This window comes from Heterodontus francisci, chromosome 19, assembly GCF_036365525.1.
Source record: "Heterodontus francisci isolate sHetFra1 chromosome 19, sHetFra1.hap1, whole genome shotgun sequence".
Taxonomy (NCBI): Eukaryota; Metazoa; Chordata; class Chondrichthyes; order Heterodontiformes; family Heterodontidae; genus Heterodontus; species Heterodontus francisci.
Window position 1 is genome coordinate 94,055,148 of NC_090389.1, and position 15,169 is coordinate 94,070,316.

Here is a 15,169-nt window from a genome sequence, read left to right on the forward strand (position 1 = left end):
GTCCTTACCTGCTCTGGCCTACATGATACAGCAATGTGGTTAACTCCTAACTACCCTGTGAAATGGCCGAGCAGACACTCAGTTCAAGGGCAGTTCGGGGATGGGGATAAATGCGGGTCCAGCGAGAAACACCATCATCCCCTCAACATGAGAATAAAGTCTTCACACTCTGACCTGCCGCTTCTGGAGGACTCCCAGGCCCCGCCCCCACTGTCAATCATTAAAGGTTCCTCGCTGAGACTTTCTGCCGGCAGAGAAGCGGCGACAGCACCTTTACTGGGAGGCCGGGAGTCGAGGTGCGGCCTGAAGCCGGGTGTTTGGTGGCGATGCGATCCCAGGAGATGCTGAGGAGCGCGGCCCGACAAACCTCCTATACCGCAGGGTTACAGGTGCGGAAAAGCCGAGGCCCGGGCGCCCTGTCGCGAAGGAAACTGGAGCACAGCAAGATCCCGTTCATCCGGATCCACTCCCTGCCCGAGTCACCCTCTTCCCGCCCCACTGTCCCCCCTTCACCTCCCTCCTCTACACCCTCTCACCCCCCCCCGCACTCCCTCGCCCCCCCCCGCACCCCCTCGCCCCCCCCCGCACCCCCTCGCCCCCCCCCGCACCCTCTCGCCCCCCCCCGCACCCTCTCGCCCCCCCCCGCACCCTCTCGCCCCCCCCCGCACCCTCTCGCCCCCCCCCGCACCCTCTCGCCCCCCCCCGCACCCTCTCGCCCCCCCCCGCACCCTCTCGCCCCCCCCCCGCACCCTCTCGCCCCCCCCCGCACCCTCTCGCCCCCCCCCGCACCCTCTCGCCCCCCCCCGCACCCTCTCGCCCCCCCCCGCACCCTCTCGCCCCCCCCCGCACCCTCTCGCCCCCCCCCGCACCCTCTCGCCCCCCCCGCACCCTCTCGCCCCCCCCCGCACCCTCTCGCCCCCCCCCGCACCCTCTCGCCCCCCCCCGCACCCTCTCGCCCCCCCCCGCACCCTCTCGCCCCCCCCCGCACCCTCTCGCCCCCCCCCGCACCCTCTCGCCCCCCCCCGCACCCTCTCGCCCCCCCCCGCACCCTCTCGCCCCCCCCCGCACCCTCTCGCCCCCCCCCGCACCCTCTCGCCCCCCCCCGCACCCTCTCGCCCCCCCCCGCACCCTCTCGCCCCCCCCCGCACCCTCTCGCCCCCCCCCGCACCCTCTCGCCCCCCCCCGCACCCTCTCGCCCCCCCCGCACCCTCTCGCCCCCCCCGCACCCTCTCGCCCCCCCCCGCACCCTCTCGCCCCCCCCCGCACCCTCTCGCCCCCCCCCGCACCCTCTCGCCCCTCCCCGCACCCTCTCGCCCCCCCCCGCACCCTCTCGCCCCCCCCCGCACCCTCTCGCCCCCCCCCGCACCCTCTCGCCCCCCCCGCACCCTCTCGCCCCCCCCCGCACCCTCTCGCCCCCCCCCGCACCCTCTCGCCCCCCCCCGCACCCTCTCGCCCCCCCCCGCACCCTCTCGCCCCCCCCCGCACCCTCTCGCCCCCCCCCGCACCCTCTCGCCCCCCCCCGCACCCTCTCGCCCCCCCCCGCACCCTCTCGCCCCCCCCCGCACCCTCTCGCCCCCCCCCGCACCCTCTCGCCCCCCCCCGCACCCTCTCGCCCCCCCCCGCACCCTCTCGCCCCCCCCCGCACCCTCTCGCCCCCCCCCGCACCCTCTCGCCCCCCCCCGCACCCTCTCGCCCCCCCCCGCACCCTCTCGCCCCCCCCCGCACCCTCTCGCCCCCCCCCGCACCCTCTCGCCCCCCCCCGCACCCTCTCGCCCCCCCCCGCACCCTCTCGCCCCCCCCCGCACCCTCTCGCCCCCCCCCGCACCCTCTCGCCCCCCCCCGCACCCTCTCGCCCCCCCCCGCACCCTCTCGCCCCCCCCCGCACCCTCTCGCCCCCCCCCGCACCCTCTCGCCCCCCCCCGCACCCTCTCGCCCCCCCCCGCACCCTCTCGCCCCCCCCCGCACCCTCTCGCCCCCCCCCGCACCCTCTCGCCCCCCCCCGCACCCTCTCGCCCCCCCCCGCACCCTCTCGCCCCCCCCCCGCACCCTCTCGCCCCCCCCCGCACCCTCTCGCCCCCCCCCGCACCCTCTCGCCCCCCCCGCACCCTCTCGCCCCCCCCGCACCCTCTCGCCCCCCCCGCACCCTCTCGCCCCCCCCCGCACCCTCTCGCCCCCCCCCGCACCCTCTCGCCCCCCCCCGCACCCTCTCGCCCCCCCCCCGCACCCTCTCGCCTCCCCCTTCCCTCACCCCCCTCCCCCTTCCCTCTCCCCCCCCCTCCCCCTTCTCTCTCCCCCTTCTCCTCCCTCCACTCCCCCCCTCCCTAAAATCAAGGCTTTTGGCTAGGAGCAGAAAAGATGGTTTCCTTGTTGAAGTTGAGATTTTCTGGTGTGATTGTCAGACTTTGAATTTGTGGAGGATGATTTTCACCATGTTTTTTCCTGGGTATCAGGTGCTGTTTCGGGTGCTGACCTTTGTGTTGAATGCATACACCCTACGCTACGTATCTAAGGAGACCATTGGTGTTGTCAATGTGAGGTAAGAGCTCGGCATTTTATTCAGATCCCACTTAAACTTCTTTTGAACCTAGATTTGTTTCTCCAGGATGTAAAAATCAGTTGATGTGTACAGACACAAAGGAGTTTAGTAGCAGAAACTTATGAGAAAACAATTAGGCCCATCAGTGCTCATCCTATCCCACTAGGCATTAATCTCACGTACCATCCTCCCCAATCCCATTGGACACTGAGGACTGGAGGATAACAAATGTGTTATACCCCTGTTTTTAAAAAGAAAACGCCAAGAGCATAAACTCAGGAAATACTGACCAGTTTTAAAGCCAAATGTTTTTTTATTAACCTGAGTGAGTTCTTTGATGAAGGACTGGAGAAGATTGAGGAAGGTTGTGCGATTGGATTTTGCCTATATAGACTTTAAAAAAGGTGATTGACAGTATACCACATCATGGACTTGTGAGCAAAATTGAAGCTCATGGGATTAAAGGGGCAGTGACTGTGGAAACAAAGTTGGCTAAGGATTACAAAGCAGCGAACAGTGGTAAGTCGTTTTCTTAGACCAGAGCGAGTGCCTCTCGCCTCCATCCAGTGGTGTTCCCTAGGAGTCAGTATTGGGAACAGTGCTCTTTTTGATATATATTAATAACCAGGACTTGCTACACTACTTGCCTATACAAGGCATTATTTCAAAGTTTGCAGATGATATGAAACTTGGAAATGTAGTAAACAAAGAGGAGGATAGTAACACTGTTGAAATGGGTAGAAACGTGGTGGATGAAATTTATACAGAGAAGGATGAAATGATTTTGTTTTTTGTCTGCCCAGATAGTTTTTGGTTGGTCTGTTTAAGGGGTCTGCCTGCTGGTGGGTTGATAGGTGGGTGGAGACTGATGCATGTGGAACCACATAGGGCGCACGGAGAACTGGAGCGTGTGTCACATGTGCGGCTGCTAACGTTTGGTATGTCGCTAACCCCATGCAAAGATGAACTGTGTGTGTGTGTGTATATAGTAAGTGGGACATGAGTCTGCGACTGTTGCCTACAATCCCCTTCCCACCATCTTTTTCCATATTGACCCTGCCACCAAATCCCCAACCCTGCAGCAGCAGCAGTTCCTCGGCTGACATTTTGAAAAGCATCACTCCTTTAATGCGGTGGGCTGTGGGTGTCACCTTCCCAGGTCAGCCTGCTGCAATTCTGGCTATTGACCGCAGCCAGTATGTGACTAATATAAAATAAATAGCACCATTTTAAAGGGGGGTGCAGGAATACAGAGACCTTGGGATGTATTTATGCAAATCTTTGAAGGTGACTGGACAAGTTGAGAAGGCATATGGATCCTTGGCTTTATTAACTGAGGCATACAGTACAAAAGCAAAGAACAGTACAGCACAGGAACAGGCCATTCGGCCCTCCAAGCCTGCGCCGATCTTGATGCCTGCCAAACTAACACCTTCTGCACTTACGGGGCCCATATCCCTCTATTCCCATCCTATTCATGTATTTGTCAAGATGTCTCTTAAATGTCATTATCGTATCTGCTTCCACCACCTCCCCTGGCAGCAAGTTCCAGGCACTCACCACCCTCTGTGTAAAAAAACGTCTGGTAGTGTGGCGACCAGAATTGTACGCAATATTCTAAGTGTGGCCTAACTAAGGTTCTGTACAGCTGCAACATGAATTGCCAATTTTTATACTCTATGCCCCGACCGATGAAGGCAAGCATGCGGTATGCCTTTTTGACTACCTTATCCACCTGCGTTGCCACTTTCAGTGTCCTGTGGACCTGTACGCTCAGATCTCTCTGCCTGTCAATACTCCTAAGGATTCTGCCATTTACTGTATACCTCCCACCTGCATTAGACCTTCCAAAATGCATTACCTCACATTTGTCCGGATTAAACTCCATCTGCCATTTCTCCGCCCAAGTCTCCAACCGATCCATATCCTGCTGTATCCTCTGACAATCCTCATCATTATCCGCAACTCCACCAACCTTTGTGTCGTCTGCAAACTTACTAATCAGACCAGCTACATTTTCCTCCAAATCATTTGTATATACTACAAACAGCAAAGGTCCCAGCACTGATCCCTGCGGAACACCACGAGTCACATCCCTCCATTCAGAAAAACACCCATCCACTGATACCCTCTGTCTTCTATGACAGAGCCAGTTCTGTATCCATCTTGCCAGCTCACCTCTGATCCCGTGTGACTTCACCTTTTGCACCAGTCTGCCATGCGGGACCTTGTCAAAGGCTTTACTAAAGTCCATATAGATAACATCCACTGCCCTTCCTTCATCAATCATCTTCGTCACTTCCTCAAAAAACTCAATCAAATTAGTAAGACACGACCTCCCCTTCACAAAACCATGCTGTCTCTCGCTAATAAGTTCGTTTATTTCCAAATGGGAGTAAATCCTGTCCCGAATAATCCTCTCTAATAGTTTCCCTGCCACTGACGTAAGGCTCACCGGCCTATAATTTCCTGGATTATCCTTGCCACCCTTCTTAAACAAAGGAACAACGTTGGCTATTCTCCAGTCCTCTGGGACCTCACCTGTAGCCAATGAGGATGCAAAGATTTCTGTCAAGGCCCCAGCAATTTCTTCCCTTGCCTCCCTCAGTATTCTAGGGTAGATCCCATTAGGCACTGGGGACTAATCTACCTTAATGCTTTGCAAGACACCCAACACCTCCTCCTTTCTGATAATGAGATGACTGAGACTATCTACACTCCCTTCCCTAGGCTCATCATCCACCAAGTCCTTCTCTTTGGTGAATACTGATGCAAAGTACTCATTTAGCACCTCATCCATTTCCTCTGGCTCCCCACATAGATTCCCATCTCTGTCCTTGAGTGGGCCAACCCTTTCCCTAGTTACCCTCTTGCTCTTTATATATGTATAAAAAGCCTTGGGATTCTCCTTAATCCTGTTTGCCAATAACATTTCATGACCCCTTTTAGCCCTCCTAACTCTTTGCTTAAGTTCCTTCCTATTGTCTTTATATTCCTCAAGGAGGTTATGGTGATCCTTTATAAAACACTGGTTAGACCCCAGCTTTCAGTATTGTCTTCAGTTCTGGGCACTGCACTTTAGGAAGTATGTCAAGGCCTTGGGTAGGGAACAGATTTACTAGCATGGTACAAGGGATAAGAAATTTCACTTAATGTGGAGAGACTGGCGAAGCTGGGATTGTTCTCTTTAGAGCATAAAGGTTAAGAGAAGATTTAATAGAGGTATTCAAAATTATGAAGGGTTTTGATAGAGTAAATAAGCAGAAACTTTTTTCCAGTGGCAGGAGGGTCTGTAACCAGAGCACACAGATTTAAAGTGTTTGACAAAAGTACCAGAGGCAACATGAGGGAACAATTTTTATGTGCTGCCTGAAAAGGTGGTGGAAGCATATTCATAATTTTCCAAAGGGAATTGGAAAAATATTGAAGGCAAAAATAATTACTGGACGATGTGGCAAGAGCAGGCGAACTGCATTAATTGGATAGTGCTTTCAAAGAGTCTGCACAGGCATGATGGGCTGAATGGCCGCCTTCTGTGCTGTATCATTCTATGGCCCCATGTACCATTCTCCCCAGTCCTGATGCAGTGTATAATTTGGGATGGACACAGGTTGTGTACTTCTCCTGCACTTTACTTTTGGCCATAAGTGAACCTTGTCTTTGGGTAACTGCTGCCGATCTCTCCTTCCAGGCTCATGCTGCTGTATTCTACAGTTGTTTTCCTTGCACGAGAAGCATTTCGAAAAGCCTGCCTGAATGTTGGTGTGGATCAGAAATGGGCTCAGATTATAAACCTGCTCTGGTTAACGTGAGTGTCCTATGGATGTTAATGATGCTGGTCTGTATCTCCCTATTGTTAGTGATCAAACATCTGGCTCAATGGAAGGGGTGTCCTCTGGCTGAGGCTCCCCATTGGTAATATACAGATTTGGAAAGCTGCAGACTGCTAAAGCTCCTTTCTGCTCTTTGTTCACTGTAAATATTGACGAGGAATAAGAACTTCTGCGTATACTCTCAGAAACTGGTGGGGGAAAACGGTGACGTTGTGGTAATGTCACTGGATTGGTAATCCAGATGCCCAGGCTAATGACTTGGGGACACTGGGTCAAATCCCACCACAGCAGCTGGTGGAATTTAACTTCAATTAATTAATAAAAATCTGGAATTGAAAGCTAATCTCAGTTTCATGGCGCCATTACTATCATCAATTGTCGTAAAAACCCATCTGGTTCACCAGTGTCCTTTAGGGAAGGAATTCTGCTGTCCTTACCTGGTCTGGCCTACATGTGACTCCTGACCCACAGCAATGTGGTTGACTCTGAAATGCCCTCTACAATGGCCACTGAGACAAGCCACTGCGTTCAAGGGCAATTAGGGATGGGCAACAAATGCTGGCCTAGCCAGCGGTGTCCACATGCCATGAAAGAATTAGAAAAAAAAAAGCCTGGAGCATGTTGCAGCCAATTATGCACTTGTCGTGAAGCATGAGGCCTGAAGCACTTTAGCACTGTGCATCCTTTGAACACTTGGATGTGGGTGCCGCACGTTCGCTGAGCCCACGGAGGGTGGGCACCGTGTGTTATAGAGTCGTACAGCATAGAAACAGGCCCTTCGGCCCACCGCGTCCATGTCGACCATAATGCCTATCTATACTAATCCCACCTGCCTGCATTAATTCCATATCCCTGTATGCCTTGCTCATTCAAGTACCTGTTCAGATGCCTCTTAAATGTCGCTACTGTTCCTGCCTCCACCACTACCTCAGGCAGCTCATTCCAGATACCCATTATTCTTTGTGTGAAAAATTTACCCCTTTGATCCCCTTTAAACCTCCTCCCTCTCACCTTAAATCTATACCCTCTAGTTTTAGTCACCCCTACCATGGGAAACAGACTCCGGCTGTCTACCCGATCTATGCCTCTCAATTTTATATACCTCTATCATGTCCCCTCTCAGCCTCCTTCGCTCCAGGGAAAACAGACCCAGCATATCCAATCTCTCTTTATAACTCAAGCCCTCCAAACCAGGCAACATCCTTGTGAATCTTTTCTGCACCCTCTCTAGCTTAATCACATCTTTCCTGCAGATCTTCCCAGAGCTGCACACAGTACTCCAAATGCGGCCTAACCAACGTTATGTACAACTGTAACATGACGTCCCAACTCTTGTACTCAATGCCTCGGCTGATGAAAGCAAGCGTGCCACACACCACCTTCACCACCCTGTCTACCTGTGTTGCCACTTTCAGGGAACTATGTACTTGCACCCCAAGGTCTCTCTGCTCAACAACACTCCCCAGGGCCCTGCCATTCACTGTATATGTCCTGCCCTGGTTTAACTTCCCAAAATGCATCACTTCACACTTGTCTGCATTAAATTCCATTTGCCACTCCCTTGCCCACTTTCCCAGTTGATCATTATCCTGTTGTATCCTTAGACAACCTTCTTCACTGTCCACTATACCACTAATTTTTGGCGTTCTCTAGACTCAGTGGCCTGCTTGACAATGATTGGATCGAATATCAATCGCAGACAGTGTTGTTGGGTATGTAGTGTCCACTCAAAACCTATGTCAATGGTCATAAGAACTCTTCAACCATCTGATGCAAATGCACGAAGCATGTTTGATGTGAGAACACATGAAAGGAGTAGACCATATGGCCCATGGAGCCCGCTCCTCCATTCAATAAGATCAGGCTGATCTTGGGCTTCAATCGCACTTCCCGCCTGCTCAACATATCCCTCGATTCCCTGAGACCAAAGATCTGATATATCCCAGCTTTAAATATGTTCAACCATGGAGCATCCACAACCCTCTGGGTAGCGAATTCCCAAGATTCACAACCCTTTGAGTGAAGTAATTTCTCCTGATCTTAGTCCTAAATGATTGGCCAGGTACCTTTTAAAAGAATTGTGGGTTTCTGCCTCCATCACTGTTCCTGGCAGTGAATTCCAGACACCCATCACCCTCTGGGTGAAAAAGTTTTCCCTCTGATCCTTCTACCAATCACCTTAAATCTGTGCCCCTTGGTAATTGACCTCTCCTCTAGGGGAAACAGGTCCTTCCTGTCTACTCTTTCTAGGCCTCTCATAATTTTGTACATCTCTATTAAGTCACCCTTTAGCCTCCTCTGTTCTAAGGAAAACAACCCCAACCTATCCAAAATAAAAACAAGAAATGCTGGAAATACTCAGCAGGTCTGGCAGCATCTGTGGAGAAAAAAGCAGAGTTACGTTTCAGGTCAGTGCCCCTTTATCAGAACTGACAAATGTTAGAAATGTAAAAGGTTTTCAGCAAATAAAGCAGGGGTGGGGCAAGAGATGATAACAAAAGAGGTGTTGAAAGGACAGAGGGTCACAGAGAATAACTGACCAGAAGGTCATGGAGCAAAGGCAAACGGTATGTTAACAGTGTGCTGAAAGAAAGCATTAGTGCAGCGAGGGTTTTAACTGACAGAAAAATGAACAGCCCTGGCCCAAAGCACAAACATGAAAAAAAAACAATGCGTAGGCACGTGGTTAAAAAAAAGAATGATGAAACAAACTAAAATAAACTAAACAAATTTAAAAAAAAATAATAAAAAGTGGGGCCCGTCGTGTTCTGAAATTATTGAGCTCAGTGTTCAGTCCGGCTGGCTGTAGTATGCCTGATCAGTAAATGAGATGCTGTTCCTCGAGGTTGCGTTGATGCTCACTGGAACACTGCAGCAAACCCATGCGAGATATGTGGGTATGAGAGCAGGGGAGGGGGGGGCGGGGTGGGGGTTGTTGAAATGACAAGCAACCGGAAGCTTGGAGTCATGCTTTTGGACTGAGCGGAGGTGTTCGGCAGAGCGGTCACCAAATCTGCGTTTGGTCTCCCCAGTGTAGAGGAGACCACGTTGTGAGACGCGAATACAGTATACTACATTGAAAGAAGTACAAGTAAATCGCTGCTTCATCTGAAAGGAGTTTGAAGCCTTGGATAGGGAGAAGAGGAGGTAAAAGGGCAGGTATTGCACCTCCTGTGATTGCGTGGGAAGGGGATGAGGTGTTGAGGGGTAAGGGAGGATTGGACCAGGGTGTCGCAGAGAGAACGATCCCTTCGGAATGCTGACAGGGGAAGGGAGGGGGAGATGCGTTTGGTAGTGACATCAAGCTGGAGGTGGCGGAAATGGCTGGAGATGATCCTTTGGTTATGGAGGCTCAAAGGGTGGAAAGTGAGAACAAGGGGAACCCAGTCGCGGTTCTGGGAGGGAGGGGAAGGGGTGAGGGTAGAGGTGCGGGAAATGGGCCGGACACGGTTGAGGGTCCTGTCAACCACAGTGGGGGGAGAATCCTCGGTTGAGGAAAAAGGAAGACGTATCAGAAGCGCTGTCATGGAAGGTAGCATCATCAGAGCAGATGTGTCGGAGATGGAGAAACTGGAAGAATGGAATGGAGTCCTTCAGGAGGCAGGGTGTGAAGAAGTAGCTGAGGGAGTTGGTGGGCTTATAATGGATATTAGTAGACAGCTGATCCCCAGAGATAGAGACAGAGAAGTCAAGGAAGGGCAGAGAAGTTTTGGAGATGGACCATGTAAAGGTGAGAGAAGGGTGGAAATTGGAAGCAAAGTTGATAAAGTTTTCCAGTTTGGGGCGGAAGCAGGAAACGGCACTGATACAGTCATCAATGTACCGGAAAAAGAGTTGGGGGAGGGGGCCTGAGTAGGACTGGAACAAGGAATGTTCGACATATCCCACAAAAAGACAAGCATAACTAGGAGAAGTTGTTCAAAATCATGAGAGGTATAGACAGGGTGGATAGCAAGAAGCTTTTTCCCAGAGTGGGGGATTCAATTACAAGGGGACACGAGTTCAAAGTGAGAGGGGAAAAGTTTAGGGGGGGTATGCATGGAAAGTTCTTTACGCAGAGGGTGGTGGGTGCCTGGAACGCGTTGCCAGCGGAGGTGGTAGACGCGGGCACGATAGCGTCTTTTAAGATGTATCTAGACAGATACATGAATGGGCAGGAAGTAAAGAGATACAGACCTTTAGAAAATAGGCGACATGTTTAGATAGAGGATCTGGATCGGCGCAGGCTTGGAGGGCCGAAGGGCCTGTTCCTGTGCTGTAATTTTCTTTGTTCTTTTGTTCTAGAACAAGTGCAGCCAGGCGGAGGAGGGTGGTGGTGGATGGTGACTGGTTGGGCCCCTGTTCAAGGAAGAAGTGGAGAGCCCTCAAACCGTCCTGGTGGGGGATGGAGGTGGAGAGAGATTGGACGCCCATACCTGCCAATAATTTTTCATGTTCTCTCTTTGCTTTTTGCTTCACCACTGCACTTTCTATTCTCCTGTAGGCTTTCTAAAGTATTAAGTTTTTTGTGATCGTTATAAGCTTTCTTTTTCTGCTTTAACTTACCCTGTAAGCTTCTCGATAACCAGGGGGCACTAGATTTGGCAGTACCACCCTTTATCTTTGTGGGGATATGGCTACACTGTGCCTGTAGTATCTCGCTTATGAATGCCTCCCACTGGTTTGCCACTGATTTTCCTTCAAGTAGCTGTATCCAGTCTACTTTTGCCAGATCACCTCTCAGCTTCTTAAAATTTACCTTCCCCCAATTTAGAACTTTTACCCCTGTTTTATCTTTGTCCTTTTCCATGATTATGCTAATATTTACTGTATTATGGTCACTATCTCCAAAATGGTCACCCACTGTTACTTCCTCCACTTGCCCAATTTCATTACTGAAAATTAAATTTAGAATTGTGCCCCCTCTCATTGGGCTTGTTACATGCTGGTTCAGAAAGTTCTCTTGAATGCAGTTCAAGAATTTTGTCCCCTCTGTACCCTTCACATTGTATCCCAGTTGATATTGGGGAAGTTGAAATCCCCAACTATTATTGTCCTATAGTTTTTGCACTCATAAATTTGCCTACATATTTGTTCTTCTATCTCTCTCTCACCATTTGGGGGTCTATAGTACACTCCTAGTAGTGTGGCTGCCCTTTTTTAAATTTCTGAGCTCCACCCATATGGCCTCATTTGGTGATTCATTTAGCATATCGTCCTTCCTCAAAGCTGTTATTACTTCCTTAACTAATAATGTTACACCCCCTCCTTTTTTATCTCCCTCTCTATCCCGCCTGAAAACTCTATATCAAGGGATGTTGAGTTGCAATTCTTGCCCCTCCTTAAACCAAGTTTCCATTAAAGCAACAATATCATGTTGCCATGGTCTATCTGTGCCCTCAGCTCATCAGCTTTATTTACTATTTATTTGCTATTCCTGCTGGGGGACTTTAATGCCAGGGTTGGGGCCGACCATGACTCATGGCCCTCCTGCCTTGGGCGCGATGGCGTTCGAAGGATGAATGAGAACGGGCAGAGACTGCTTGAGTTGTGTACCTATCATAACCTCTGCATCACCAACTCGTTCTTTCACACTAAACCCTGTCACCAGGTTTCATGGAGGCACCCAAGATCGCGTCGTTGGCACCAGCTAGACCTCATTGTCACAAGGCGAGCCGCCTTAAACAGTCTTCAAATCACACGCAGCTTCCACAGTGCGGACTGCGACACCGACCACTCCCTGGTGTGCAGCAAGGTTAGACTCAGACCAAAGAAGTTGCATCATTCCAAGCAGAAGGGCCACCCGCGCATCAACACGAGCAGAATTTCTCACCCACAGCTGTTACAAGTGAATTTAGAAATTTTTGTAACAGCCCTTCAAAACACTCCCACGGGATGCTGAGACCAAGTGGGCCCACATCAGAGACGCCATCTATGAGTCAGCTTTGACCACCTACGGCAAAAGTGCGAAGAGAAATGCAGACTGGTTTCAATCTCATAATGAAGAGCTGGAACCTGTCATAGCCGCTAAGCGCATTGCACTGTTGAACTACAAGAAAGCCCCCAGCGAGTTAACATCCGCAGCACTTAAAGCAGCCAGAAGTACTGCACAAAGAACAGCGAGGCGTTGCGCAAACGACTACTGGCAACACCTATGCAGTCATATTCAGCTGGCCTCAGACACCGGAAACATCAGAGGAATGTATGATGGCATGAAGAGAGCTCTTGGGCCAACCATCAAGAAGATCGCCCCCCTCAAATTTAAATCGGGGGACATAATCACTGACCAACGCAAACAGATGGACCGCTGGGTTGAGCACTACCTAGAACTGTACTCCAGGGAGAATGCTGTCACTGAGACTGCCCTCAATGCAGCCCAGCCTCTACCAGTCATGGATGAGCTGGACATACAGCCAACCAAATCGGAACTCAGTGATGCCATTGATTCTCTAGCCAGCGGAAAAGCCCCTGGGAAGGACAGCATTACCCCTGAAATAATCAAGAGTGCCAAGCCTGCTATACTCTCAGCACTACATGAACTGCTATGCCTGTGCTGGGACGAGGGAGCAGTACCCCAGGACATGCGCGATGCCAATATCATCACCCTCTATAAAAACAAAGGTGACCGCGGTGACTGCAACAACTACCGTGGAATCTCCCTGCTCAGCATAGTGGGGAATGTCTTTGCTCGAGTCGCTCTGAACAGGCTCCAGAAGCTGGCCGAGCGCGTCTACCCTGAGGCACAGTGTGGCTTTCGTGCAGAGAGATCAACCATTGACATGCTGTTCTCCCTTCGTCAGATACAGGAGAAATGCCGTGAACGACAGATGCCCCTCTACATTGCTTTCATTGATCTCACCAAAGCCTTTGACCTCGTCAGCAGACGTGGTCTCTTCAGACTACTAGAAAAGATTGGATATCCACCAAAGCTACTAAGTATCATCACCTCATTCCATGACAATATGAAAGGCACAATTCAACATGGTGGCTCCTCATCAGAGCCCTTTCCTATCCTGAGTGGTGTGAAACAGGGCTGTGTTCTCGCACCCACACTTTTTGGGATTTTCTTCTCCCTGCTGCTTTCACATGCGTTCAAATCCTCTGAAGAAGGAATTTTCCTCCACACAAGGTCAGGGGGCAGGTTGTTCAACCTTGCCCGTCTAAGAGCGAAGTCCAAAGTACGGAAAGTCCTCATCAGAGAACTCCTCTTTGCTGACGATGCTGCTTTAACATCTCACACTGAAGAGTGCCTGCAGAGTCTCATCGACAGGTTTGCTGCTGCCTGCAATGAATTTGGCCTAACCATCAGCCTCAAGAAAACTAACATCATGGGGCAGGACATCAGAAATGCTCCATCCATCAATATTGGCGACCACGCTCTGGAAGTGGTTCAAGAGTTCACCTACCTAGGCTCAACTATCACCAGAAACCTGTCTCTAGATGCAGAAATCAACAAGCGCATGGGTAAGGCTTCCACTGCTATGTCCAGACTGGCCAAGAGAGTGTGGGAAAATGGCGCACTGACACGGAACACAAAAGTCCGAGTGTATCAGGCCTGTGTCCTCAGTACCTTGCTCTACGGCAGCGAGGCCTGGACAACGTATGCCAGCCAAGAGTGACGTCTCAATTCATTCCATCTTCGCTGCCTTCGGAGAATACTTGGCATCAGGTGGCAGGACTATATCTCCAACACAGAAGTCCTTGAAGCGGCCAACACCCCCAGCTTATACACACTACTGAGTCAGCGGCGCTTGAGATGGCTTGGCCATGTGAGCCGCATGGAAGATGGCAGGATCCCCAAAGACACATTGTACAGCGAGCTCGCCACTGGTATCAGACCCACCGGCCGTCCACGTCTCCGCTATAAAGACGTCTGCAAACGCGACATGAAATCGTGTGACATTGATCACAAATCGTGGGAGTCAGTTGCCAGCATTCGCCAGAGCTGGCGGGCAGCCATAAAGACAGGGCTAAATTGTGGCGAGTCGAAGAGACTTAGTAGTTGGCAGGAAAAAAGACAGAGGCGCAAGGGGAGAGCCAACTGTGCAACAGCCCCGACAAACAAATTTCTCTGCAGCACCTGTGGAAGAGCCTGTCACTCCAGAATTGGCCTTTATAGCCACTCCAGGCGCTGCTTCACAAACCACTGACCACCTCCAGGCGCGTATCCATTGTCTTTCGAGATAAGGAGGCCTAAAAGAACTAATAATGTTACACCCCCTCCTTTTTTATCTCCCTCTCTATCCCGCCTGAAAACTGTATATCAAGGGATGTTGAGTTGCAATTCTTGCCCCTCCTTAAACCAAGTTTCCATTAAAGCAACAATATCATGTTGCCATGGTCTATCTGTGCCCTCAGCTCATCAGCTTTATTTACTATACTCCTTTGCATTTAAATAAATACCTTTTAACACTGCCAAATTCTTGTGCTGCACACTTTTTAACCTTTTTGCTTCATCTGTCTTTCAGAGTCACTCGCTAATTTTCTGCCTCCTGTTCCCTTCCCTGCAATTATCCTCTCTAAGACTGTGCTTAAGTTCCCAGCCCCCTAGCTAGTTTAAACCATCCCCAACAGCACTAGCAAACCTTCCTGAAAGGATATTTGTCCCAGTCCTGTTCAGGTGCAGACCGTCCAGCTTGTACAGGTCCTACCTTCCCCAGAACCGGTCCCAATGCCCCAGAAATCTGAAGTCCTCCCTCCTTCACCATCTCTCCAGCCACACATTCATCTGGTGTATTTTCCTATTTCTATACTCACTAGCACGTGGCCTTGGGAGTAATTTGGAGATTACTACCTTTGAGGTCCTGCTTGCTAATCCCGT

General features: G+C 51.4%; 1 protein-coding gene across 1 annotated transcript in view; it reads left to right on the plus strand.

Moving 5' to 3' along the window:
* Positions 1-221: 221 nt before the first annotated feature.
* Positions 222-15,169, plus strand: part of rft1 (RFT1 homolog) — a 77,936-nt gene continuing 62,988 nt past the window's right edge. Inside the window, exons 1-3 of the mRNA XM_068052243.1 lie at positions 222-389; positions 2,451-2,536; positions 6,228-6,344. Of these exons, the coding sequence (XP_067908344.1) occupies positions 327-389; positions 2,451-2,536; positions 6,228-6,344 (266 nt within the window). The 5' untranslated portion in view covers positions 222-326. The remainder of the gene's footprint in view (positions 390-2,450; positions 2,537-6,227; positions 6,345-15,169) is intronic.